Source organism: Larus michahellis, chromosome 1 (assembly GCF_964199755.1).
Source record: "Larus michahellis chromosome 1, bLarMic1.1, whole genome shotgun sequence".
Classification (NCBI taxonomy): Eukaryota; Metazoa; Chordata; class Aves; order Charadriiformes; family Laridae; genus Larus; species Larus michahellis.
The window spans coordinates 49587462-49613820 of record NC_133896.1 but is presented as its reverse complement, the minus strand read 5'-3'; the positions used below and the strand labels follow the sequence as shown (position 1 = coordinate 49613820).

At 43.1% G+C, this 26359-nt stretch overlaps 1 protein-coding gene across 1 annotated transcript in view; it reads right to left on the bottom strand.

Annotated features, from left to right (window-relative positions):
- PLEKHG7 (pleckstrin homology and RhoGEF domain containing G7) overlaps positions 1-26020 on the bottom strand; it is a 34657-nt gene extending 8637 nt beyond the window's left edge. The window contains exons 1-12 of the mRNA XM_074572657.1: positions 25325-26020; positions 24490-24512; positions 18867-18994; positions 17381-17421; positions 15326-15421; positions 14047-14196; positions 11961-12056; positions 9764-9859; positions 7917-8030; positions 6112-6286; positions 4041-4156; positions 3126-3219 (exon numbers count right to left, since the gene is read on the bottom strand). Of these exons, the coding sequence (XP_074428758.1) occupies positions 3126-3219; positions 4041-4156; positions 6112-6286; positions 7917-8030; positions 9764-9859; positions 11961-12056; positions 14047-14196; positions 15326-15421; positions 17381-17421; positions 18867-18994; positions 24490-24512; positions 25325-26020 (1825 nt within the window). The remainder of the gene's footprint in view (positions 1-3125; positions 3220-4040; positions 4157-6111; positions 6287-7916; positions 8031-9763; positions 9860-11960; positions 12057-14046; positions 14197-15325; positions 15422-17380; positions 17422-18866; positions 18995-24489; positions 24513-25324) is intronic.
- Between the last annotated feature and the right edge of the window lie 339 nt (positions 26021-26359).

The window sequence follows — 26359 nt, the reverse complement described above, 5'->3', positions numbered from 1 at the left end:
CAACTGCTTGCCTGCCAGGAGAGGTCACCTGGATCACCTATGAAGACAACAATCAGCTAGCTATAAATTAGAAAATCCTACCTGGTAAAAGTGAACCTGCTGAAAATGGCGGAGATAAAGAAATAGGGAGGTGCCACCTTTTCCTGGGGTGGCATGAGACTTTTAATAGTCTGCTGCCCTCTTCACAGGCTTTTGCAGTGATGAAATGTCAATTGATAGCATCACAAAAACCTTCCAAAAACTATGCAGAACAGTGTTGGCTTATCTTTTCTTCCTAGCTCAGAGGTCATGAGGATGTGAAGAATGTAACAACAAATGTCTGTGAGAGTGCTTCAAAGTCTTTCACGTTGATCTCCAAGCCATGTTGAAAACTCAGGTATTATTATAATAAATAATAGGAAGAAATTTAACAAAAGCAAGAGTAATTTTTTAAGCAACTTACTGCAGGAAAACTGGACTCTCTCCTGGATTTGCAGAGCTTGCTCCTTTGACCTCTTCCTTGTTTATGGCACTTTCTATCCCTTTCTGTGAATCTTTCTTTCATTTCCCTTTTTTTGGTCCCAATTTGCGCTTCCAGAATCACTTCCTTTCTCTGCTGCAGGCTTTATCCCATATAATCTGTCCTCTGGCTACTCTACCAATAGGGCATCTCTGGGCATGAAAAGTAGGCATGAAATGCCGAGCTACTCTTCACAGCAACAGGGGCTGGTCAGAGCTGTTGCTTCCAGGCAGTCTTGCGGGATCCTAAAATACTTTCTTGGGTGTTTAGTTCTGCAAGGTTTGGCTTGAAAGCTTTTCATTTAATTAACGTTGCACAAAGCAACATGAGTAACTACTGAAAATTAAAATTCTAACTAGGTCATGGATCAGCGAGCTGCATGGCGAATAAAGAAACTACCATGGGGACCATTTTATGTGTCAGTGGAGATTCAGAAGACTACAAACAAGCAAGTTAACATGTATTAGACATCTTTATAAAAACTACCCTTCTGCAAGTTTCTATGAAGTCAAAAACTTGCTAGAGGGTTCTCCACAGCATCTCTTGTACAGCAGTAGGCTTTTGTGGGCGCTATACAGGAAAGAATTATTTGTTGTAAACTGTGTCTACTGCTGTGGACAAACTTTTCTTTTTCTTTGATTTACGCTGCGTTCACAGCCTCATTGAATGGCATCAGTTGGAAGGAACCCCTGGAGGTCTCTGGTCCAACCCACGGCTCCAAGCAGGCCAAGCCAGAGCAGGTTGTTCAGTCAAGTTTCGAGTATGTCTGAGAAAGGAGACTCTGCATCCTCCCTGGTCCCTTGAACCAATATTTGACCACCCTAATTGTTAACAAGTTTTTCCAAATCTAATGGGGGAATACCCCATGCTGCAACTTGCATTATTATGTCTCATCCGTTAGCTCCATCTGCCTTAAACCAGCCATTAGGCAGTTGAAGACAACAATAATGTCTTCTCCCCTTCCTCTTCCTACATCTGAACACACTTCGCTCAGCTGCTCCTATTCTCATTTACAGGATTATCAAAAAAACATGCAATTGTGGTCTCTGTGACCTCAGTGTCATTCAAACAAGAACAGTTCACCTTAACACCAAACTTGTGAGAGTCTGGTCAGAGTTGTGACTTTAGGACATACTTCTTTCTGTTGTGCAGTGTTATATTTGACTTGTGATTTCATTTTTGTCTTGAAAGATATTTCATGCAGACAAGTGGCCAAATGCCAGGCACTTTTGTGTTGCAGATTGCAGGCTGTCGTGCTGGGTAAGAGTTATGCTCATACCTCCTTCTCCGTTTTCTAATTATGTATTGCAGAAACAAATGTGGCCGCCCGATGGCCACCCTTACACTCCTCATTTGGGGCTGACGTCTCATCAAGAGAGCAATGAATGCAGAGGGAAGCAGTGGCAGGAGAGGACTCAGTGGCTTGCTTTCTTCTCTGCCCGCCACCCCCTAAACATCAGGAGCAACCTTTTCTTCTGCTCACCCTGGTGTTGTGCCGCCTCCTCTGCTACTATAATTGTCCTCTGCTGCTATAATTCTCTTCATGTGGGAAGAAAAGCGAAAAAACTTGAAAAATGGATGATGTCCCTTTTGCTGCTCCCTTTATAACAGTAACAGTGGTGGTGGGAGACAGAAAGTGTTAGGTCCTTACTCTCTTCGCCTCTGCTCCTGAGGAGGCGGTGAAGAAAATGGAAGGCAGGAACTGTGTTCATTTCTGCCAAGCTGCTGCTACAGCCTTGCAGCCACCGTGGCAGGCAGCTTCCAGCATCCTTTCAGATGCTGGTCTTCTCCAGGCACAGAAAGCGATCAAACGGCACAGAAAGCGATCAAACCGCCCAGACTCTGCTTCCTCCTCGGGCAAGGAGGGAATCCTCCTCTCCTGCACAGGCAGAGATTCGGCGGCAGCATCTCCCCAGCGAGCAACCTGTGCCCTGCTACGAAATGGTGCCCGTGTGTCTGGAGACGTGAGTCCCTGCTCTGCCCAGGTGACAGGCAGCTGCGAGCAGCGCTGTGGAAATCAACGTGCTCGCGTGGGACCACTGGGCTAACCGTGGAGTTAGTGGCATGTGGTGCGAGGGCTCTGTTTGTAAAAGGGAAGCCGCCCAGCAGGGGAACACCTTCCTATTCCGAGACATCCATCAGAACAGTGGTCTTAGCGGAGATGAAGTATGAAATTAAAAAGAGGAAAAACCTCTGGACTTTTCAGTAGTTTTCAATGAACCACGTAGCTGACATAGTGCCAGGGAGGTGAGGTAGGTTGACATAATTCCCCTGGGCATGTGGGGCACCTTGTGTGGGACAGCCTAAACTTCCTGTTTTCCTATCGCCAATTTCTTGAACGTGACAGTAAAATGCTCCCTTTGAGTGGCAGGTGTTGGCCAGACAAGCTGATTTCTTCAGCGCCTGGCAGGCTGCATATCCAGATGTGACAAGGAACAATCTTGCAGATTACTCATCCTTTTTGCCACTCTGGCTGTTTTCTCAGTCTCGCTCTGACAAACTGTACATTTGCTTTTTCTTTCCCGCACCTGCCCAAATACTGTTGCAGAGGTTCATTCCGGACCTGCCGTAACGAAACATGATTCTGTTAGCTACCTCCTGTTGCCAGGACATTTAGGGACGTTACCTGCGAGCGTTAGCCTCCCTTCATGAAGGAGAAGTCTGTTCGCTGAAGACAAAATGTTTTCACTGCTGTTTTCTCTTAAGCTTTGCTTCAAATACTTGACCCAAAAAAGAGAGAGAGAGAGAGAGAAAGAATGGGGAATTTTGCACATCTGATGATGAACTGGGAGGCAACCAGCAGTTAAAGAAACTGAGCACACGTGTGCTCTTAACTCAGGCTAAATAAATCACGCAGCTAATAACCGAGCATGGCTGTGTTTCTTCAGCGCTGCTGTTGCTTAAATGCGTTTACGCTTTTGAAATGTTAAGCTGGGTTTTTCTTTTCCGGAGTGAGTTTAATGGTTTTTGCAGCTCTGCCTGTGAACAGACATAATCCTCGAGGTGAGACCCACTTGATGATATTAGCATAAAGCTGCTTAAAGTCTGTCTGTCTGGGTAAGGGGGTAACCACAGCAGAAAGGTGCCCATGTTCCCAGGTATGCTGCGTAATTTTTTGTAGTGCTATTTAAATGTAAATAGAAATTTATTCGGGTCAGCTTGAGGAGAGAGGGGCAAGTAATTTCTACTTTGTACCTTATAAAAAGGTAGCAATACTTACATCTATCCCATTTCATTCTGCCCCCTAAAAGCAAACACTGGGGAGTCCTCCTGGATCATACGATCGTGCCTCCTGGATCATACGATCGTGCTCTCTTGGATGCTGGCTGAGAGCAGCCCATGCTGCCATCCAAGGCGTCGTGCACAGCCTGCGTGTTCAGCTACAGTGTCTGCAGTGCTCGAGCTGCAGCAGCTCCTCCTAGAGCAGAGCCCCCCCCAGTAACTAGAACATAGACAGCCAGCCAACTTCAGACCACGCTATAAAGATGGATAGGAAACTAAACCTTCCTCAAGGGAAAATGCCCTTTAAAAAGCCGCTTACCTCTGGGACAAAGAATCTCTTGTCACGATCCCAGACCTGAGGCCAAATTATGACCTCTTGCAGCTGTCTGAACTTCTGAAAGTTGTCCAACCACTTGACTTTACCTTCCAGATCCCCTAAAATATGTGAAACATCAGTTACTGCCAAGGCTGGCAAAAACAGTCCTGTTTCTAGATGATGAATAGTGATTTTCTCCAGTGGAAGCCAAAGCGCTTCACATGTGAAGCCCCGGATGAAATCTTGGCTTCATTGTAAATAATGCCTACGCTCTTCTTAGATCAGCAGAGCCAGAATTTCAAACCATGCATTCAAACATACTTAAATTCACTGCTAAATGAAAAGGCTGTGTTTCCTAATCTGACTGGGGAACAGGGGGAATCATATAAAACTCAATTAAACTGCAATCTTAAACATTTCTTTTAAAAAAATCCTGCCTTTTAAAATTGTCTAGTCTAGTGAAAAAGAAACAATTCTCATTATATACAGCCTGATCAAAAGTCTGTTGAAATTAATGAGAAGTAATTTTGGGGAAGTGGTGCCAGAAGTGACTGAAGTGTTTATGTGGGATGGGGGAGCCTCAGAATGTGACAAATGGGATCTAAGTCTTTGCTGATTCAGGGCCATTATGGGGAAAACTTTAATGGACCTGCAACTCAGATTCCAAGTTTTTATCTTGAGTGATATTGCAAATAATGGTTTCGGACACACACACGCATATACACCAGAAGGAGAATGCTGGGACTGCATGTGTTCCTTATGTCACTGGTTCACTGACCAAAAAATGAAGGCAGATCTTTGTCAGGTGTCTGTGAATAAAGAGGGGTCACGGCTCTATCTTTGGTTTCCTTGGCTCAGAGGTATCTAAAGTCTGGAAGGACCAGTAATATCCCCTGTATATCCCATTGTCTTTTGGGGCCATACCTAAAACTGCTGCCCTCCCAGCAGAAGTCCCCATACTAGCGACAAAACCATCTTATTTTCCCATGGGACCCCTTCTGTGCCGAAAAGTGTGTTCCTTGCATGGCCATTAGGCTAGACTCCTCATAAGACTTGGCAAGAAGAGAAAGAACCCGAGTCTCTCTTTTAAGTGGTAATTCCATCATTGGAGTATTTACCCAGGAAGAAGGAGCCTTAGGTTTATCTGTCTCTAGAAGGCATTAACTGTCTCTCTGTCTCGTCTCCCAAGAAGATGTTTGAGCTCTCAGCCTCCAGGAGAGGGAGAAGGATGGTGGCAGAGAGGAAGCCACCACGCTGGGTGGCTCAGGGCCCTGGTGTGCTGCTGGTGAAGATGAAGTGCTGGCTAACACCTCTCCCTGCCAAGATTGGCAGAATAAGTGTTTTGCTGATGCTCTGTCTTGTCTTTGATTTCAGAGAGGGCTGCGTGAGGCCTTTGGGGAATAAAACTATCTGCTGCTGTACTAGATGACCATAAGACACTTAGAGATGCATTTATAGGTTCCTGAACAAGACTGAAATAATAAATAATTTAGAATTAATAAATCATTTACTTAAAACAAAATACAGGGGAAAAGAAAATTCCTGGACCAACCTCTTTTTTTTTTTCCACAATAGCTAGAGAAAATCTGTAGCTGAGATAACTCTTCAGCTGCTTTACATGCTAGGACCCTGTCATTTAGTAAAAGGTCACTGACATAATATTCCCCTTGTGAGTGCAATTTTATCCTATTAAGGATTAGCCCCAACAAATCCTCCCTAGACACAAATCCAACTCAAAGACTTCTTTGTTTGAAGATATTTCTTGATTTGTTCCAATTTGTGATCTGCTCTTAATTGTTTGCATGTCACTGCAGAGGATTCTGAGCAAATACAAGTGACTCACTGATTTGGGAGTCCCGTGACCTTGCTCAGAGAGGCTTTGACAGCACCAGGGTGGCACCAATCATTTCCTACAGAATGAGGAAGGGCTGAGGATTGTAAGAGAGGCATGCACATCCTCATTGCATCTCTGCAGGGAGACCGGACCCATTCACGCTCAAAGGACATGCACAAAACGGCCGCATAACTTGCTAATTGCTAATCGCACACTTGACTTTTAACCTTAGCTACTTACGTATGGACTTTTCCACCTTCTCTTTAAGTGACCAGATAAAGCCTTTCTCTGTTTCATCAGTGCTCCGCTTCCAGATGTTGTTAAGGAGGAGAGGATAACGTGTCAGTCGATGCAAAGGAGCCACCAGCAGCTCCGGCAGATGCAGCCTCTTGCAGCGTTCGTTTTGTTCACACCACTGCTGAGGACAAGGACAAACTGCTTTAGGCCTCGGCTTCCTCTCTGCAAACCTCCCAGGCAAACAGTTTTCTGCATCGTCAAATGACTGTAGTTAAAGATGGGACTAATTGAAGGTGAACTTCTCACACGGTGAGAGCAAGGCCAGTGTAAAGGCTCTCTACAGGTGAAATCGCATCACTCCTCCGGATTCACTTTCTGCATTGCTGCTTCCCATTTTGGACACTGTGGCCGTGCTAGCAGATCAAGGAGTGCTCTTATTTACCTGCCATTTTATTTTCATCAGGAAAACCTCAGTTATGTTTGAGGGCCACCTTACGTTTTAGGGTCACCTGCTACTTCCCTCTGGGGACCTTTTTCCCAGTCATGAGCGCTATGAAATCCTTGTCAGGGAACAAGCGACGTCAAACTCCCAGGCCCTAAAAGCTGCAAAGTTTGGCTGCTACAAAGAGGTGTCCTCCCAGTTTTGGGCTCCCTGTGGTAAAAAAGCCCGCTTCTTCAGGTTTCTCTTTCTAAGCCTGTACTGTTGAAGGCCAGTCTTAAGTATTTGCAGGACACTCTGGTCTGCTAACGATAAGTCAGAAAGAGCAGAGCCCTCTTCCCGGGCTGCTCCGGCTGGAGTTGTCGCTTCAGGCAGTTATGGTGTTGGCAAAGATGGAGCCTGTCCTAGTGCTGTAGCTTTTCAAAGACATCATTGATTGATAGCTCTTTCCAGCCTTAGAGGGAGGTAAACACTCACTTACTGGTAGTGTTTAGATACCTGTCAGAGGAGCTGAAACGCTGCCATTGCAGAGGGGTTGCTTGCTGCTCTACCCAGGACGTTGCTTCCTCCCTGCGGGCACATGGGTCAGCAAATACCCGTGAGGAGGAAGGCAGCCCGGCTTTCTCGCCAGGGCTCAGCTAAAATCCACCCCGCTCTCTCATCGCGGGCTCCCAAGACACGTGAAAGCGGTGACATCCTCCTGGATTTTATTCCCCTTGTTTTGGCTTGTATCACATGTCCCTTTCCTTAAGCAGAAGGAAGCCATCGTACGCTTCTCCAGTTTCGAGGTTTACGTACGTCGCAGCTGATGTGGCACAGCACGAGGGCTGGGGGCTGTTTCGTCCCCAGGGAATGTGCGCCCTGTCATCTGCTAAAGCATACAATACCCTACGTACTGTGGTCCCACCCAACATCTAAACCAAGCTGATAAGCAGGACATGTATCCAATTAAAATACTTGAGAGAGATTTTACAATGTGGCTTGATTTTTGTTTCTTTTTTTTTTTTTCTTTCTGTAACCACTTCACTTTGTTAAAGTGGAGATCACCAAATGAAGGGATTATGTGCGAAACATCTGGATGATAGAGGCTGGCAGTCCATGTTTTCCGCCTACAAAAATGCAGCCAGTTGTTCCCTTTTGACTTCCCCCTCTTGCCTGTTCTAAATTACAAGTAGGGACTTCCACACGTACACTCAGAAGGGTGACTTCGTATCTATGGTACCCTCTGCAGTTCAAAAAAATCTGTGTAAATGCTATCTACAGAGTTTTGCTTCCAATGAATTTTCCTAGTCTGCTGTTAAAATCCTGTCATAAGGCTGGAAGGCTGAAGACAACGACAACATCAACAACAACAAAGCCATCACTTTACTTTCAGGTAGATGCCAAAATCTTCTCTCTGTCTCAGGTTTTCCAAGTAGAAGACAGCGGAGGTATAATTAAGGCAATAAATCTGATGTGTCTGGCAGAGGTCACCCTGGAAAAACTGCAGAAAAGACTTAGAAACTTATCCAGAAATTAAAAAATGTCATGACAAAGGGAGGGACATCGGCTTTGTTTTTTTAATGTGCATTTTACCTGAGATTTCCTCAGACCTTGGAAAACAGAGGAAGAGGGAAAGGGGGAGTTTAAAAAGTAAAGAGCAAGTTAAAAAGTAGTAAAAGTGGTAAAGTCATAAAAAAAACGGGACAGCACTCAAGCAATGCAGGGGAGCACAATTCTAACGGCTCTGCAGAGGTGTGAAGCATTCTTAGACTTTGGTCTCATTAGACATAAAGTACGTGAAGTTCACGTAGAAACTGAAGGAAACCACTGTCTATGCAACAGCTTTACATGGCCTCGTATAGCACGTCACTTTATATGCGAGTGTGTTAGGTCGCTCTTAGAAATGTTGAATGCCATCTGTGACAAAACTCAGTTTTGTCTGAGATTTTGTCTGTTTCTCACAAACATTATCGATAAGAACACCTTAAGTCAGAGGTAATGGGGGGGAGAAGCCCAGCTCTAGCCTCACTTTCCCTTTTTGAAATCCTAACCCCATTTTAGTGTTTTCCCAGAAGTTTTCTAATGGCCTCTGCTAGGGATAGTTCTGGTTCATGAATTGATTTTCTGTCTGTATTAATGATTCCGACTTTTCAGTCGTTGGGAAGTTATGCAGGAAATACTATATATGTGGGAAAGCCCCTGGACAATGTCGTTTGGAGAACTGCCTTGTTTACCACGCAGACCGCCCCAAAGGGTTGCGGGGCAGCGCTCGGCAGCGGCAGGATAGCTGTGCCTGTGCCTCTTGGTTGCTTAGCAGACACAGGCTGAACCTGCAAGAGGTATTTAAGTCCCACTGAGCTCTTAATTAGGCACTTAAATATACTTGTGGATCTGGTCCATGGAGTAAAGGAAAGATCTATGCGATAATTAGGGGACTGGAACATCTCTCTTATGAAGAAAGGCTGAGGGACTTGGGTCTTTTCAGTCTGGAAAAAAGATGGCTGAGGGGGGATCTTGTCAACGCTTATAAATACTTAAAGGGTGGGTGTCAGGAGGATGGGGCCAGGCTCTTTTCAGTGGTGCCCAGTGACAGGACAAGAGGGAATGGGCACAAACTTGAGCATAGGAAGTTCCATCTAAACATGAGGAGGAACTTCTTTACTTTGAGGGTGGCAGAGCACTGGAACAGGCTGCCCAGGGAGGTGGTGGAGTCTCCATCTCTGGAGACATTCAAAACCCGCCTGGATGCGTTTCTGTGCAACGTGCTCTAGGTGACCCTGCTCTGGCAGGGGGGTTGGACTAGATGATCTCCAGAGGTCCCTTCCAACCCCTACACTTCTGTGATTCTGTGAGTGGAAGGAGGCAGGGAACATCCAGCAGTGGGGCTGGGGTCTGATCTCAGGGAAACATCTTCCATAGAGCGAGAAGCTCACCTCTCCTGGTGGCAAAGTCTCCTTGAGGTCTGGGCTACGGCTCCCCAGGAAGGGAAAGTCTTTCCACACTTTGTTCCACCTGCAGAGCACCTTTCCACAACTACCTCACACGTGCCAATGAATAAAAAGTAAAAACATCCTACTGACAGGAGGTGCTTGAGGCTGAGACCACGCCTGTGACGGGTGGTGTCTCTTTGACTGACTTGATTGCTCTGAAGCACCCGCATGCTATGATAAATGGTCTGCTGCAAGGATTTGCTGATATTAAGCAAGAATACTTCTAATTATGTAATTATGTTACCTTTCTGAGTATGGAGCTGAAGTCCATAGGACAGTCTGACTTGCTGACATGCTCCTTCACAGTTTCAAAAAAACTTTTCAGAAAACTGAGACTTATCTAAGTAAGGGGAAAAAAAGAAAGAAACTAACATCAGTGATCTTCTGAAGTTAAGTTTAAAACAACTTTATTTCCCATCCCTGGTCTCTTCAAAGTCTACAAGCCTAATGGGATGCCTATACTTGTCTTCCCGCATTGCCAAAATTAGCTTCAGAATTACGCCCAGAATGCTTTAACTAGTCGGAACCTAAAACAAATCTATACAAATACCCACCTACGTTGTGAAAATGCCATATGACAAAAACTTTGACACAAGGTTAGTTATTCCATTTAAACGTATTTTAGGGTAGCAGCTGTTTTTGATATGAATTGACATGAAAAATTACAATGGATGTATGATATCGACTGGAAAACACTGATTGTGTATGGCAGAGCTGTGACAATTAAGGAAGTCTTCGTGGTCACTTGCAGAAGATACCATCTTTCACAGTTTGAATTTCTTGTTTCATGCTATTGAAGATGAGGGAAATTTATATAAAATGCTATTAAAAGTCACGTATTGCCTATAAGTTAACTTCTTGTGTTTGCACAGGAGTCAAGGGTGCCCACGGTGTCAGTCAGATGTGGGTGAAAGCCTGCTCCTAATCCCACACTTGCCTCCTAAAGGCATTATTTCAACACAGATTCATGACCAGGCTCAGCTTTAGGCCAAATTTTAGGCCAGAAAGGAACATCATCTTCTGTGATACTGCTACAAACTGCTGTTGTAGCTGCACACCCTGCTTTGTTTGGTGTACTTTTAGGGGCAGGGTTACTTTTAGAATGATGCTTAGTCTTTCATTTTGACAAGGGTGCATTTTACACCTTTTACGGTGTGCATTTTTCAAAGATTCATCCTGCTGTCAAGAAGAAATGCGTGCTGTAAAATGCATGAAAAAAGTCATAAAAGGCATTGAGAGCAGCTATTTTCTCCTACATTTTGTCAGTATACAAGTGATATGCCTATACAAGTAGGCATAATAGGTGATAATTTATCATTCTCGTTAATAAGGACAACACAATTAGAAAACAAAATAGAAAATGTGTTAAAGATAATTGTCTCAAGACATGACCAGGCTCCAGCCAAGCTCCAAGCTTTTGCAATTGCTAAATGGCACACAGCAATATACCCACTCCTTTCTTTGAACAAGAACGAAGGAATCAGCAGCCACACATCAACTGAACTCTAGCAGCTGGCTGCATGTAGGGTCTCAGCCCACAACAAGCACAAGGTGAAACACATCAGCTAAAAAAATCTCTTTCCTTGTATCTCCAAACCTGCTCAGGTGGTCCCTCACAGCAGCTCACCTGGTGGGTGGTCAGTCACTGAGCAGAGGTGACTTGCTTGTGTGTTTGAGCTCTGGCCAATTGTCCCTACTCTGAAGAGTTTTCCTGCTTTTATTGTTTTGGCTAAGAAGAGAGATGTTAACTGTTAAGGCAAGGGAATTACAACAAGGGAAAGAACTTGAAGTAAGCAACTTCAGAAGTTCAGCGTACGCAGCTGAAGAGCCCCTTCCAAAATTCACTTTGCTATTAAGGATGAGGTGTCCTGTAAAAGAGCTCTCAAGCTAAGAGAAACTTCTGGTTTGCTTCTAAAGTTGTGTAAAAGCTATTTTGGGAACCTCAGCTGGAGAGGGGTGATCATAATTTTATTTCAACTTGCTCTACTGGACTGGCGTAATAGATAGCAAAGTCTTCATGCCCATCTGTTCGATAAAGAAAACTTGTTATTGTTATTGCAGTTATTTTGCCATTCTTACTGTTTTGCTGTCAGGATTCTGCAATCAGAATTTATCTTCACAAATCCTTTTAAAAGGATGCTGCTTACAAGAATTAGTCTCAAACCTGTGCTTACTTTAGAAACAACTGCCAAACGAGCTTTCCTCTGTGTTCAAATGCCTGTTTATCTTTTGCTGGATGCACATGAGAATAATTTGCACTTGTGAAATTTGACCCCCACTGATACACCAACTAGAAATGAAGGAAAGACTAATTATTTGAACTAAGTTGCAAATGTAATCATTGAATCTGAATAGATGCTTTATGGATGGTTTCTTGTCTCCTTTTATAGGGCTGTTTGGTTTCTGATCTCAGTTAAGACTTTTATTTTTTTTTTACTCACCTTGTTTAACTCCTCCAAGTTTGCGAAAAGTCTCCACAAATCCACATCCAGGAGAAATTCATTACTTTGGAGGTATTTTAGAGTGTTCATAAATATCTTTAAAAACAGAACAAATCCATGTTATTTACTATTTGTGCCAATTCAAAATATATCTTCTTTTCTTCTTCTTCCTGAAAGTAGCATGTTTGCATTGTAATTCTCATGAAATGATAATTTGATTTGGGGAGGGCAGAAGACAACACTCGGAGAAATTTTTCCTGACCTGCCTGAAGGCTAAATATTGGGCTTTGTGTGAGGAGGAGGGTATGAGTGATGTCTCTGGGGTGTCTCTGCAGCTGCCACAGAAGCAGCTATGTCCCTGCTGTGGTCTCTAGCTGAACACGGGCAACTGAGCCCCATGCAGACCCATGTGAAGGAAATAATAACATCAGAGTCATAGTTACAGATTTCTATGACCTTTCTAAATGCTTTCCTTCTTACCCCATGCATCTGCTGCTATATAAGTTGTTTCAAGTTACTATGGGAAAAAAAATGCTGGAATAGCATAAGTAGAGGGCTCATGAAGGCTTTTCATCTCTTTGGATTGTTTTATTAACTTGTATTGAGTGAAAACTGCATGTGTATTTATTGGCTGTTTAAGTTTTTGTATTATTTAAGCCCTGACAGTGATGTTGGAGCTGTGTCGAATCTGACCTAAATCTGAAAAAGGCTTAAAAAATGTAGATAACCCAGTAGAATTTCTTACATATGTGTGAAAAGCATTAATGAAAAAACCCCTCACCCAGGTGCCAAGACTGAAGAGCTAGTGAGAGTGTTTGCTTAGCCTTGCGTAATTCTGCAGTTGCCACGAACAGTTGACCTGAGAGCTTAAAGGGGATTTACAGTGGTCTTGAAGTTCCCTGTGGAGATTCATTTAAATCAGTGGAATGTTTCTATACTGGGAAGTACTTACAGTAGCAGGTATCTGTAAAACTGGCTATCCAAATTCAATGGGTTCTTTCTTTGGCAGGAGAGTTTGGGAAGCTGGCACGGGCTGAATAGTTTATCATTCGTGGGTCACGCGGGGCTGGCTCAGGCTTGTCTGTGTGTTCCTACAACAGACTCACCAAGGGGCCTGCATGTCTCCTGTTACCTCATCTGCTCAAGCGTTCACCTGTTTTAACTCTCAGATCTCAAAACAAAGCGTATAGAAGGAAGGATGCTTCCATCCTGGCTTGGACCAAGGGTCCTGTCATCCCCTTTTCTCTCCCTTTCTGTTCTGCCGCACTGCGGAGGAGTTCAGCCCACTCCTCTATTTATTCCCTTTATTTTGCAGTAATACTTCTTGTATTGCCTGGGCTAACTTTTCAGCAACATGGAAAAAACTTCACTGATCTTTTTCTTTTGACTAATAAGAAAACAGAAATCGTCTGTGCAGAATAAGAGAAAAACGATAAGACATTTAGGGAAGCTTCCATCCTTTTAGAGGGATACACTAACTTTTGAGCTGTGATGAACGTAAATAGTGCAGCTATTCTTGTAACTGTGTAATATTCCTGTCCATATTTCAAAGCTCTTAAAATTCACCATGATGGGGGCAATTTGGAGTTTTTGGGAGAGGAGTTGTCTCTTAGTTTGCTTGATTTCTTGTGGTATTAGAACTACAGGTCTGCTGAATTTTGAGGTTTTTGTGCTCTAGTCGGAGTAGCCTAAACAGCTCTATATGAAGTTAAACGAAGAGCATAACGTTACAGGCTAGCGGTAGAGAAATATCCTGTATAGTCAATTGGAGAGTGGCTTCAGTTCAGTGTTAGCGAGGGGAATAGAGAGAGAATAATTCAGCTGAAATTGCTGGAAGGATCTGCAATTAGATGGTGTTTGCAAAGCACTAGAAAGTGATGTCCAGAAGAAGAGATGCCATCAAGAAGATAAAAACCAAAGGGAACTGTGGAAACAGGATGAGCGGGCAAGGTGGGAGAAAAACCAAGTGCTTAAGTCATTCCCCCGTAGACACCCAATGCGAGGTTACAGGTGGCTTTATGTCTGCCATGCTGACAGCAGGGCAAATAATGTTTCATTATTTTTGGGAAATGAAATCTGAAGTTACCGTCTTGAGAACCAGCAAATGATCCAGAAAGTAAGTGCATTCACTTGTGAAAAGTTCCCACACTGCTGCTTCTTTTTTCACTTCTAACTGGCTGTCGACATCTTTCTGCTCACTCTGTTGCGTCTTTATAAATTCATGCCAAGATTTACTCTATTGATTGAAGAAGAAAGAAAACCACTGACTGTTGCATCAACTGCTTCAGACCTTATGAAAAGAATCTATGATCTCTTTGCCCATGTAAAGAGCCCGACTGCCAGTGTCAGTGATTCTTCTGAAAGCTTAAAGACTCCTTGAAAAAGATTAAAAAACCCGACATTTTCCTCCAAAATATTTATAATATAAACACATTGAATTTGCAGGTAACACAGTATGATAGTCTGTTTGTAGGATGCTGCATCAAAAAATAGTGGGCAGCTTGCAAATGCTAAGGAATTTAGTCTGTTGTGCTGCTGCTGGAAAGCAGGGATGGATGATAGCTTCCTCTTTTCCAGATGGTAAAATCAAGGTACCAAAGGACTAGGTCTTCGTAGGTACTTGGATATTGTTTTGTTTAGTCCTAAGGTGGCCATTATTACCTTACTGACCTGCTCCAAAGTCAGATGTTCACATATAAGTTAGGCACTGATGGGAGTTCTCAACAGAGTCTATGGGGAACTGCACATAACAACCAGCGGTGAGATGCAAAAGGTTCGCTTTGGAGAGCAGATGGTGTCAGGTGTGGGTTAGCTGAATATCACCCCAGTAGCCCAAACTTGGTATTTCTACGGCTAGGGGGCCCCGGAGGCCAGGAGCCTTGTTTATCTGGCAGACAGTCTTTGGTGGGATTTCTTCAGCTGAACCTCGGTGTTGGCACTGACCTCTCTGTGGCCGCCTCTGAATACACCCTGAAGGCAGCAGGGGGGGCGACCCTGCCATGTTTGGCATCTCTGTGATGCTGCAATTTCTTTCCCCAGATCTGCAGGTGCTGCTGGGAGGGTTGTCTTGATGCTTTTTTTTTTTTTTTTTTTTTTGAAGATGGTACCTCCCTGATCTAGGGCAGTCTGGAAGCCTGGCAAAATCCAGGGTTTTACGAGGGCCGTTGCTAACCCTCTACAACACTCACAGTTTCCCCCTCACCCCTCCATTTCAAACAACAAAAATACACCTTATGCTTTATGTGTGAATTTTGCAGCGGTGCCTCATATCCAGATTAATGTAGAGAAAAATGGTAAATTGAAATGAACGCAAAACTTTTATCCCCATCTTTGAGTGTCCTTCGTGCAGTATACTGTTTTGATACCTTAAAGCAGAAAAATTCATATGTGCTGCAGTCTATGATCTTAACGGTTGAAAGACAGTTTTCCAGATCAGATGCTTGCTTCTGTTTGTCTTTACCCTGTTGAATGACAAAAAAGCGCCCCTGATTCACACAATGCTTTAAAGACCATTAAGAAGTTTACCCAGCTCAGTAACCTTGCTCTCATCTGTAAGGAATTTGCCCTTAACTGAGTGATTTCCTTGTATTTCCAGGCTCTCCTACACAGAGATGAGGCAGTGATGGCAGGTTTATTTGTAGCTATGGGTGGGGTGTGTAGGTGGCTTAGGTGTGGATGTGTAAGATCTTATTTATGTAACGCAGAAGTCTTTGGCAGGGCAAATCATTGGTATGGCAACAGACAATGGGCTGTCCTCGGAAGACAGAACAAATAAAATATTTTGCTTCCTTCATCACTGTAAAAAGTAGGGGACGACAAACTCAGAGTTGAAATCGTCCTCCTGCCATAGGTATACAAAGCTTGAGTGTTTGTTTGTTTATTTGTTTATTAATTTTTTTTATTTGAGATACGTATTGAAAAACCTCCTTTGGTCAGCTGCAGAGTAGAGTCTATAAAATGAGGTTTTAGAAAGCTTGAAGAGCAGGAGGAGTTTGTCTATGTGAGGGATCATGAAATAAAAACAATTGCTTTTGGTTTGACTTTGTTTTTCAGGCCGACAGTGCCATGTAAAAAGTATAACCAGTATTTATGAACTCTAATTTAGTGCTCTGAGCATAGACTTATAAGGTGTTTGCCTAAGTTTTGTCCGCTCTCTGGAACAGTATACTCGTACTTCATGGATTTCTATTGTCTGAAATTTAGGCACTGATCTCAAGCCAGTTTTTAAATATGTGTTTGATTATAATATTAGAAGTCCAGAGTTTAAGCTCAACTCCTAATTTTGAAAGATAGCTTGAAATGGAGCAGAAACAATAATGTAATTATATATGCCCCCACACTTAACCAGTGCACCAGCAAATGAATCTTCATAGATTAAATTTTATGGTATTTAATAGTCTCAGAAATCATTTTTTGCTAGATATCAAATACATTTTATTGCAAATTTCAAATATTTTGCTGAATTTAAAATTTTTCAGTTTTAGGCTGTGCTCCTTCAGATGCTATAGAAATGCTATCAAATGAAGTGGGAACTCCTGTACACGAGTAATTGCATTGGATTCACTTGCACAAACTCTTCTTTGATAGTTGAGATTTAGAAGATAAAATGCAAAAAATATTAGGAAGGGACTGTTCACAATTACATGTTTAGGGGTGCGAAGTTATCAAGACACTTGTAAATGATTTTTTTGAATGATGAACAGTGCTCAGGAAGGAAATTTGGATACCATAGTAAGAGAAAATTTTCATAACTAGAAAAGACAAGGAAATATGTTAGACAAGGAAATTAACTGAAGTGTGTTGGTGTGTGTGCTTTTACTGGCAAGTGTGAGGGTGCCCGAGAGGACAGGAAAGGCCTCAGAAAGCATCTAAAAAGCTACTTTGATAGGTAAAGCCTAGATTCCTCTGTGTGAGTGGGAGTTAGGCAGATGCTCTAGAGCCCTAAGGCACTAAGGGCTAGGTTGGCAGGCAGAAAATGCAGGATACACTGTGGTCAAGGCAATGATGTGACTGACTTACCCACCTCATGCTCTCTTAGCCCGGGGAGCTGCATTCGACGTGCTACCACCACTGAGGCCTTGAAGGAGAGCTCCTGCATTGCCCGCCCCACTCTGCCCTCCTGGTGCCGAGGGCACCTCTCCTCTCACCACCCATGGGGACGGGGAGTGGTGGCGCTGGCTGTGTTTTCATGTGCATCACGTGCAGCGGCACTGGTGGCTGCACTGGAGCCACCCTGCCTTCGTTGCAGATTAATGTCCAAGCAGTCCCAGGGTGGGCTGAGAGTTCAACCTCCGAGTTCAGCTCACCCTGCTGGCTGCCTTTCTCCAAGGGCAGTAAAGCAAAGAAACTCTTTTTACCCAGGTTAGTTGTGGGAGAAGGCAAGGTCAGTACAAGGGAAAAAAACACGGTGAAATACTCACAACTCCTCTTTTGGCAAATGGCCACCTTGGCTTTTTGGACTCTAATGGGTAAAACAAATGTATTATCAGTAAAGAAACATATAGCTAAAAATAAAACTGTTATTTATCTATTTTTTAATTTTTTTTTATTAATTTTTTTAATACGAAGGCTGATATACTATACTTGGCTCAGACATAATACTTGTGTTTAGGCAGTTTGTGCACCAGACTTAAAACACATTAAGCCTGTTGGGTTCCTCCCAGCAAGAATTATGTCTATCTGTGATGGGATCTTGGATGATGCTAAACACTCCCACTTGCTGCAGATGATCAGTATGTGATTGCCAATACCTTACATGGGAAAACACATCATACCTCAAGCCAATTCTTGAAGATAATCATTGTTTTGAAGCAAGAATTAGGGTATGTCTGCTCATTAGTAATATCTTGGAGCTATGCAGATATTTAAAACTCCTGTGAATAAACAATCCTACAAACCCTAAGCCCCAGAGCTGTCATGGGGCTGGCGCAGTGGTGCAAGCTGTAACTCATGATCCTTAGTGAGGCACAGGGAAAGCTGGGGATCCAGATGTAGGAATGCACTGGTGAGAGGTGAGGAATGCCTGTGTTTGTTCAGCAAGAAATTGTAAAGAGTTTTCTACATGTGGCACCTGTGTGGAATCACAGTTGAAACTTTCTCCTTTCAGATTTTGAAGGCCTTAGTCATTCTTTCTGGGGATGGCTGGCTTGTTTGTTTTCATGAAACTGCTGGTTGTGACCTTGACTCACTTATTTTTTGAGAAAATTTTGGTCTCTGGTCACCAGCATCTTCTGGTCTCTGGCAATCACACTACACACTATATTATTCTAGCGGGAGGTGTTCCTGCCCAGGACAGGGGGGTTAGGACTAGAGGATCTTTAAGGTTCCTTCCAACCCGAACCATTCTATGATTATATTCCACAATAGATACTTGTGGAAATTACTAGCAGGTCTACGTTTCAGCATTGGAAGGTCTTGTGAGCCACCTCTAGCCATGAGTTGGGTCTGCTACCCTTGTGATTAGAGCACTACTGGAAAAGGTGGCATGGGCCACTCTCTTCCCTGTGCTTAAAGCTGTGCAGGTAGGAATTTGTAACTCAGCTGTTTGCAGATGGAGACCCTGACCTGGGCCCTGGTTGCTCCTGGCCTGGGCTCTGGTTGCCTGTGGAGGAGGGAGGTGATCCGTGTCCAGCCCGCCTCATCTACCTCTTACATTTTGCATTCAGCAGTATAATGCAGGCAAAAATATAAAAACCAAACAAACAAAACCCAACCAAAAACGAGGGGATTTTTAAAATTAGTGATGCAGTTGCTTTGGTGTGGGGTAACAGGATCCCCCATGGAGGCTGTGCTGCCTCGCCTGTTGTCATCGCACCGATCCTCCCTCCCCATCCCACACACGTACATGCATGTTTTAGTCATGGCTTTTGCTGGGCTCAGCCGAGCAAACCCCACCCTGTGTCTGACCTGCGCTTAGCAGGAGGGCCGCGTGGGCCAGGTAGTCCATGGCACTGTCTGACACCAGGAGGTCTCCAGGGAACACCTCGAGTCCCGGCAGACTCACTACCAGGGAGCTACGCCTGCGCTCGGCCGATCTGTGAGATGCAACAACAACACATGTCATCTCTCTCCGCCCATGGATGCAGAGGAAACTTCTGAAGTGCTCCTTGCTGAGACAGGAGGAAATGAGCTAAAAAACCAAATCACAGCGGCTGTGACATGATGTGTTAAAGGAACAATGAGCAGAAAATTTCAGTGATAGACAGCAAACTTAGAATTATCTTTCCAACTGCACATTGTTGCTGAGATCATGACCATGGCTTACTTCAGATAATAGGTACTTAAAGAATTTAAATATTGGAAATTCCTGGTTCTTCTGAGATTAGGTGAAAAGCGGAGATTTCAGAACCTATGTTTTGGCACTGGAGTCCAAAGGAGCACTTAAATATCATGTCCTTAGCTGATATGCGGGTTGTCATTACTTTGTTACTACTCCGTAGTAACTTGACAATGCTAGGTTAACAGTCGGACTTGATGGCCTTAAAGGTCTCTTCCAACCATAACGATTCTGTGATTCTGTACTTTCAACCTTCGTATAACTCAGTTGATTTCAAGAAAAGACAGCATACTAGTGAAACACTTAAAATGTTGTGGTTTTTTTTTTTTTTTTAAATATTTAACTTTTTGGCTAGTTTGAGCTATTTTCTTTCTAAATGTTTTTGGTGTTTTTCCTGCTAATTCAAATATTTTGTATTTTGGATATAATATGATTTAGTGGCCCTGCTGGTTGAAAACAAATGGCTCTTTCCAACTATTGTTGTTACTAACAGAGGGCATTGTCCAGGATGTAGATCCATCAAGTGAAGTGACACAGGCGTTCTGTATCCAACAGCATGTTTGTGCCAGCAGCTGCTTGCATTCAAATACAGAAACTACTGGTGCACATCAAAAACCTTTTTGGATTTTGCTAATAACTCACACCGATACCAATTAATTGTGTTAGTATGCCGTTGCAAAGTGACTGGTGTCTACATCTGCTGTTGTGCTGTCTTTGATTGACTGATGCATCAAAACGGCATTAGAGTTCAAAGGGTCAGTAATTAAGTAGCTGAGGGAGGAGACGTGAAATGTGTGTACATATATAAAAATTCTCTTTCTCAGTCACCATTTACTGTGTATGGTATTTTTTGTCGGTTAAGTGTAATTCTTACTGGTTTGGGTTTTCTTTTTGCCTAGGCAGATACCTTATGGTGAATATCTAGCCATTTGCCAACACCCGGCAGGTATATTTTTTCCCTATAAGTGCGTGAACTCAACAATTTATCAACTGGCAGATGAGCTCTGAGGTAAAGAACTGGGATTTGATATGTATAACAGGACATGCAGATTATGCTTTTTGTTATGATCTGACAGTGGCATTGTTTGCAATTGCCTTAGCTAAACCAATCGAATTATATAGATGGAAGGAAAAACTTAACCTACAGCCCACACTATTATTAGGAGATCAGGAGAGCCAGGTCTGGGACTTTAACACTTTGAATATGGACATATGAGGGCTTGAAAATCACGTGTTGAGGAGTTTACAATGTGCAATGTACAAGTTCTCCAAAAGCTTTTCTTCTTCTGTTAGCCCTAACTGAATGGGGAACGTAGGATCTGTTTATTTAACTTTAGGGATTTACAATGAAACTCTGAGGTTTCTCATGAAACTGAACCTAACACATGGCTTGAGAGCTTTTATGGATGGGGTCTGTTTCTTGGTTGTCTGCAAGCCCATACCAGCGCAGGGAGACCGCTTGCTGATGAGGTGCGCTGAGTGCTACCCAGTGCAAATTTTCAGCGTTGGTAACAATTGCATTAAGATGCTTCTGAAACCTCCAGTGATTCCACGATGCAATCTCTTGGGCATCCGGGTTATTATACAAGCCAGATGCTGCAATATAATACAAGGCAAATTCTTAAAGTTGTCACTCCTGCACTAGGAAATCCATGAGATTTATTTCAGGTTGGATTCACAGCAATATTTTGCCAATGTATTATTGATTTTTGAAGTATCTGGCCTACTTCAATTTTAGAATATATTTTGAAGTTGGAGGCCAGGGGCTTCTGAAGATTAGTAATGGGAAGCATAGTTTCATTGTAACTGAGTTAAATGGTGTTATTTCCCTAGATCAAAAAGGCTTTGAACTTTAGACACACACATGCCTAAACAAGCTCTTCACATAGGTCTGCAGCCCTGCGGTGTGTGGGAGCATGCCAAGGTCACGTGGATGCGTATCTACAATATACCTTTGCAATCTGACGTGCCTGGGCTGATTAATGACTTACATGCCTAAATTATGTACTCATGCTTCACAGATGAAGGGACAGGTATCTGTGATCACCTGGCCTGATGCCTGTAGATTTATTAGGTACATTAGATGTTTTAGTCGGTTTTACTGGAGGAATTAAACTACCAAAGTGCTGTGTAATGCAGTTTACCAGTTATGAGTCTGTATGCAATATTTTAGTGTCTTTCCATACCTAAAGACTCTGTAGCTTTGCCTTTTTCTTTATTTTTTTTTGTTTTGGTTTTTTTTTTTTTTTTACTAGGGGCAGAGGACTGAAGTGTTTGAGTGAAAGAAATGCTTGTACTTTAGGGATGAACTCAAGTACCTGAGGAGATATCATCTGCAAAAATTCCTTCTTTAAATCTTCTTGCTTTGTGAAACGAGATAATATCACAAGTTTGCTTTACAAAGTTACGGAAAATTATTAAAGACACTGAAGCATGTAATTTATTTTTCCGTGGTCTGGAAAAATAAATATCCTGTCTATATATTTTTTTCTAGGACATGGAGAGTTTCAGCTGATTGCTTTTTAGAGGTCTGTATCTTTATATGTCCATAATCTTAGCCTAACTAGCTGTCCCAGGGAACAGCCATCTATATAAATCACCTTACTTCAATAACAGATACGTTATTTAAAGGAATACCCACAAGATGAGAATAAAAGCAACTGAAGAGGTTACAAATGCCAGCATTATAGGGTGGTCACAGTGCTGAGATTGCTGCCAGGTGGTGACACTGTTACCCAGGCCACTCAGGGAGGGTATTTGGACTCCCTGATTCAAAGAGTTAGCATGACAATTTACAGGCATATGAGACATTAAAAGAGGAAGAGGAGCACTTCAAGACAGATGAGCCCAGCTCCCTTGAGTCATTGAAAATGGGCTGCCATGGCCGTTACTGAGAAGACTCTTCATTAGTGGTTGTCTTTAGGAAATAGCGTAATCCAGTTTTCCACCCAATCTCTGATACGCTGAAAGGTGCAAGGAGAAAATGAACTCAGAGTAAACTAAAGGTTTTGTTTTATCAATGTTTTCTTCCACTTCAGTGTTGGCTTTAGCATCTCACCTTGTCTCCACCACACGCACCTCTCTCTGTGCTGCCCCTCTTATCCTTTTTGTTTATTTATTTTGGCTGATTATTTTTAATCAGTATCAGTTCAGCATGTTGCCATGCCGACAGGGGATGGACTGGCATTCCTGACTGAGGGCTGTGTGTGGGAAGGCTGTTTAAGATGAGCATTGCTGCTTTAAGAAAGACTTTTGAAAGTAAAGCCTGGGAGTGGGGAGAAGAGATGTTCATTAAAACTGAAGGATGGAGGTATGTGTTTACCCTGGACGATGTATGTCAGTCTTGGAGGAGGTTTGCCAACTGTTCCAATGTGCTTCTAGATGGAGAGAATAATCTGACATTTCAGCAGTTTTCTCTGGCTGTGATAAGAAGGGATTAGCTGTTAAGGAGTTAGACTAATGATTTGGATAAAGGAGGAGATGAATACAGCCCTTGCCTAGACCTTGGACCAAACTCAACTTGACAAAAAGTGTTTAAAGCAGAAACTGGTGATTCGTGTATTATATTTCTGCCCATTCTAATATTGGTCAAGACAAAAAGTGGAAATCATAATATGTCATCCAAATATCCTTTTGTCAATCTTTCCTGCTGATGGCTATGGAACAAATCTCACGTTGTTTCTTGTATGATTTTAAAATGTGTCTGGATAGAAGTACAGAGCCAGTATCCTAGCTGGCATATAGTGGTTTTCTTCTGAAGCTGCCAGGTGCGTGGCACCAAGAGAAGGTGTTTACGTTAAACGTTCAGTGTTCTCCTGTTTAGCCATTTGCATTCAGTATTCTTCAAAGTCTCCCCTGAAGTTTGCTACAGATCACATAAATCTTCACCCTGTCAGTGAGATACGCTTATGTATTTCGGTTTTGAGTTGGATCAGATCAGACTCTTGCCATAATAGGTACAGATCACATGTTTTCACAACGAGACACAAAGATCTCTCCCTCCCCTCCACTCTCCGCTGTAAATTCAAAATGCCAAAGAGTGGGTTGAAAATCGCAACAGTTCAGAAAATCTAGGAAGCCTCTTCTACAGTGCACATGTGACTTCAGATGCACACACACATCTGTTCAGACGTGTCTGGGGAATTGCATTGTGTAAAGACTCCCAGACTGTATCAACCTGCTCCAACCCACCCAGTCCCAAACATAAATGTACTTGAAACACAGACCTGTTTGTAAGCCGCAGGTTATAACAGAGCTTTTTACCTGAAAAATGAGTAAATATTGGGAAGAAGAGGAGATACAGGTCAACCAATGGTGTCTGCTGCCTTGATAAGTGAAACACGTTATGGCAGTCGCAGAAGCAGTGTATTGCTGTTTGTTGTGAGGCTACTTCTGTCTTTGCCAAGACTCGCTCACTAGTGTTGGTGCTTTTAATATACCTCACTCACCTGCATGCCCCACCTGAAATCTTCAAGGGGATCATGCAGTAAAGCGAGCACTGCCCCATCGGTGAGAGAGGGATGGTCATTAAGGGAGGTACTAGCTCCCACTTCCTTGTTGTCTGGGGAGAAAACAAACTTCAGTTCCCTTCTGTAAACATTTGAACATCTTCAGGAAACAAAAATGGCTGAACCAAACTCATTCCTAATCAAGCTTTTGCTTTCTGATAATCGCTTGTAAGAGCTTGATGCAATTCACTGCACAGATCTACGGTACGCAGCACCTTATTTTGCCTGCGCTAATTTACAAAATCCAAGTATTTGTCTCAGTTTGTAGGATTAGCAATCCCCCCACCCAGTAGCAGCCTAGGTCTGCTTTGCTCATGTAGGAGAACAATATTGAGCTGTTCTCCTAGCTTCTTTGCTCCCTTCTCCCTCCCACAAAGTTTTGAAGAATGTCGCTCAAGATTATGAGATGTTTCGCATTCTTCAAGCTGAAATTCGATGCCGCTAATCCAAACAGCCAGACCTTTTGGCAGTTAGTTCCTAGGGCAGAGCTCTCCTATGGTCCAGCTGAAATATTGCGTGAAATATAGCTAAACGTGTTGGGGAGAGGGCCGCCTTTGAAAGAAAATCTCATTGAATAAGTTTAGTTTAACAAGCTGGTGACAGGCATTTCACAAAGCAAATCTACAAATTGAAGTTGAGTTACACATACGTGCCTTGTTCTTCGATTTTGTCTTAGAGTGAAGAGGATTCATTAAAATCGTAGAGAAGTAAAACTTAGAATAACATAAAATAGATACATGCATACCTTTGTATAGGAAATCCAATGTTCTGAAAGAAAGTGAGATATTCTTGTTACTTGGTCAGAAAGCAAGCAAGCAATCTGATTTTGTGAAAAAAGTACTCATTTGTTAACAGAAATGTCCTACATAGATTTAGGCATTGGCTAATTATTTTCACTGTTATGGAGAAAGGAGGAGAGCTCATTTGATATCCAGAATGTTTCCTATATTTGAAGTGTGTGTGGGGAGAATAGCTTTTGGTCTGTGGCACAAAACTAACTGGTTAGTAAAGAGCTATACACCTATTTAACGCCTTCCATGTTCAGTGACAGTGTAGGTCCTTTGAGTAAGGACAGAGCCAAGCATGTGCCTGAATTTAACTTCTTGTGCAAGAAATGCAAGGTCTTTGAGAGTAGATGTAGTAGCAGACCTGGGGTGAAGTTACTGGGGAGAGCTGCCAGGGAAGAACCCTGCTAAAGGACCCTGGAAAGAAAATAATCTTCTAAAACCCAAACCAGGACTGGATAAATTACTTAGTCTTGTTCTTTCATAGCCCCGCAAACAGGTATACTGGACCACCAGGGTGAAAGGACAGAGGTGGGAAAGAGTGGCCATGTGCGGAAGCGGACTAGACCAAGCTGGTCACCAAGAGACAAGGCTGGAACCGTTGCCTTTTGCTGATATGGAAGGAAAAATCGCCCTTCCTGATGAGCGTAGAAGTTGGTCTGTTGTATCAGAGGAATGTGGGCCAGGTTGTAGTTCAGGTTAAGAACTGTAGTTTTGTTTATGCACTGGGCCGTGACAGATTAACACTGAATATGCAAGACTGAAAAGGAGGTTGCATCATCCTATTCCTCTTACCTGGACACCCTCCTGTGGTGTAGGACTGGGGCGTGGGAGTCTCCTAGGTAGAGTAGCAGAGTTGGCTCTCCAAGACTTTTGGAGTGTCTCATTGGGACCGCCAGGATCTTTTTGGCTCAGCAGCTTTGATCTGGGGCCAGCAGACTCGGGATCTGCTATAGCTGTCTCAGACTTGGCTTTGGAAGACAGTAGTTTCGCATGGACACAAGAAGGCAATGACAACGAGGAAGTTGTAGTGCACCGAGGTGGACTCTTACAAACGTGGTGGAGACAGCTGGTGTATTCCTTTTGATTCCCCAGCTGAGCTGTGTCAGAGCAGTCCTGAAATGACAGTGCTTGTGAGGCGGAGGCCATCCTTAGACGCCTTAAAGTTGGAGAAGTGGAAATTCTGGCCAGAGCATGCCGGTCAAACTGGAAAGGTGCGTGGTGGCTCCCGATGCACTCCTCTGTGGGAAGCTTCAGAAGTGAAGACTCTGTATAACCTCGTCTTCGAATGTAGTCCCCTGGAGGCATGGTGGTGTCCATACAAACTGATACTGCCTGCTTTTCACAGGAACTGAAGACATCTTCTGGACTGCTGCTGCCAGACAAAGCAACATTTTCTTTATAAAGATCAGCTTCCCTGTTCTGTAGTTCCACACTGACGCAGGTTTCTTTGACCAGGTCTGAAGAATAATCAGAGTTCGGTTGTTGCATTCTTTATTTGCAGCATGAAGATTTATAGGTCTGTGTAGCTAGGAAACATGATCAGAAAAGGTTCTTAAAAAATCACCATATGTATTTTTATACAGGAAAACATGCAAATATAAAAATAATCTCAACAAAATAATGTAGATATGTGCACTAGTACAGAAACAATTCCCTGCGTTTTGAGTCCTGCTTTAAAGCACGTTGCAACAGTTTCAGGACCCAACTTCAGCATGTGGTTTAAGCAGCTGCTAATTTTGAGTGTGCAAGCAGTCTCAGCATCAGTCAGTAGAACTAATTAGGTGGTAAAGGATCTCTGCTCATCTGGTACTGCCGCCGCCTAATTTC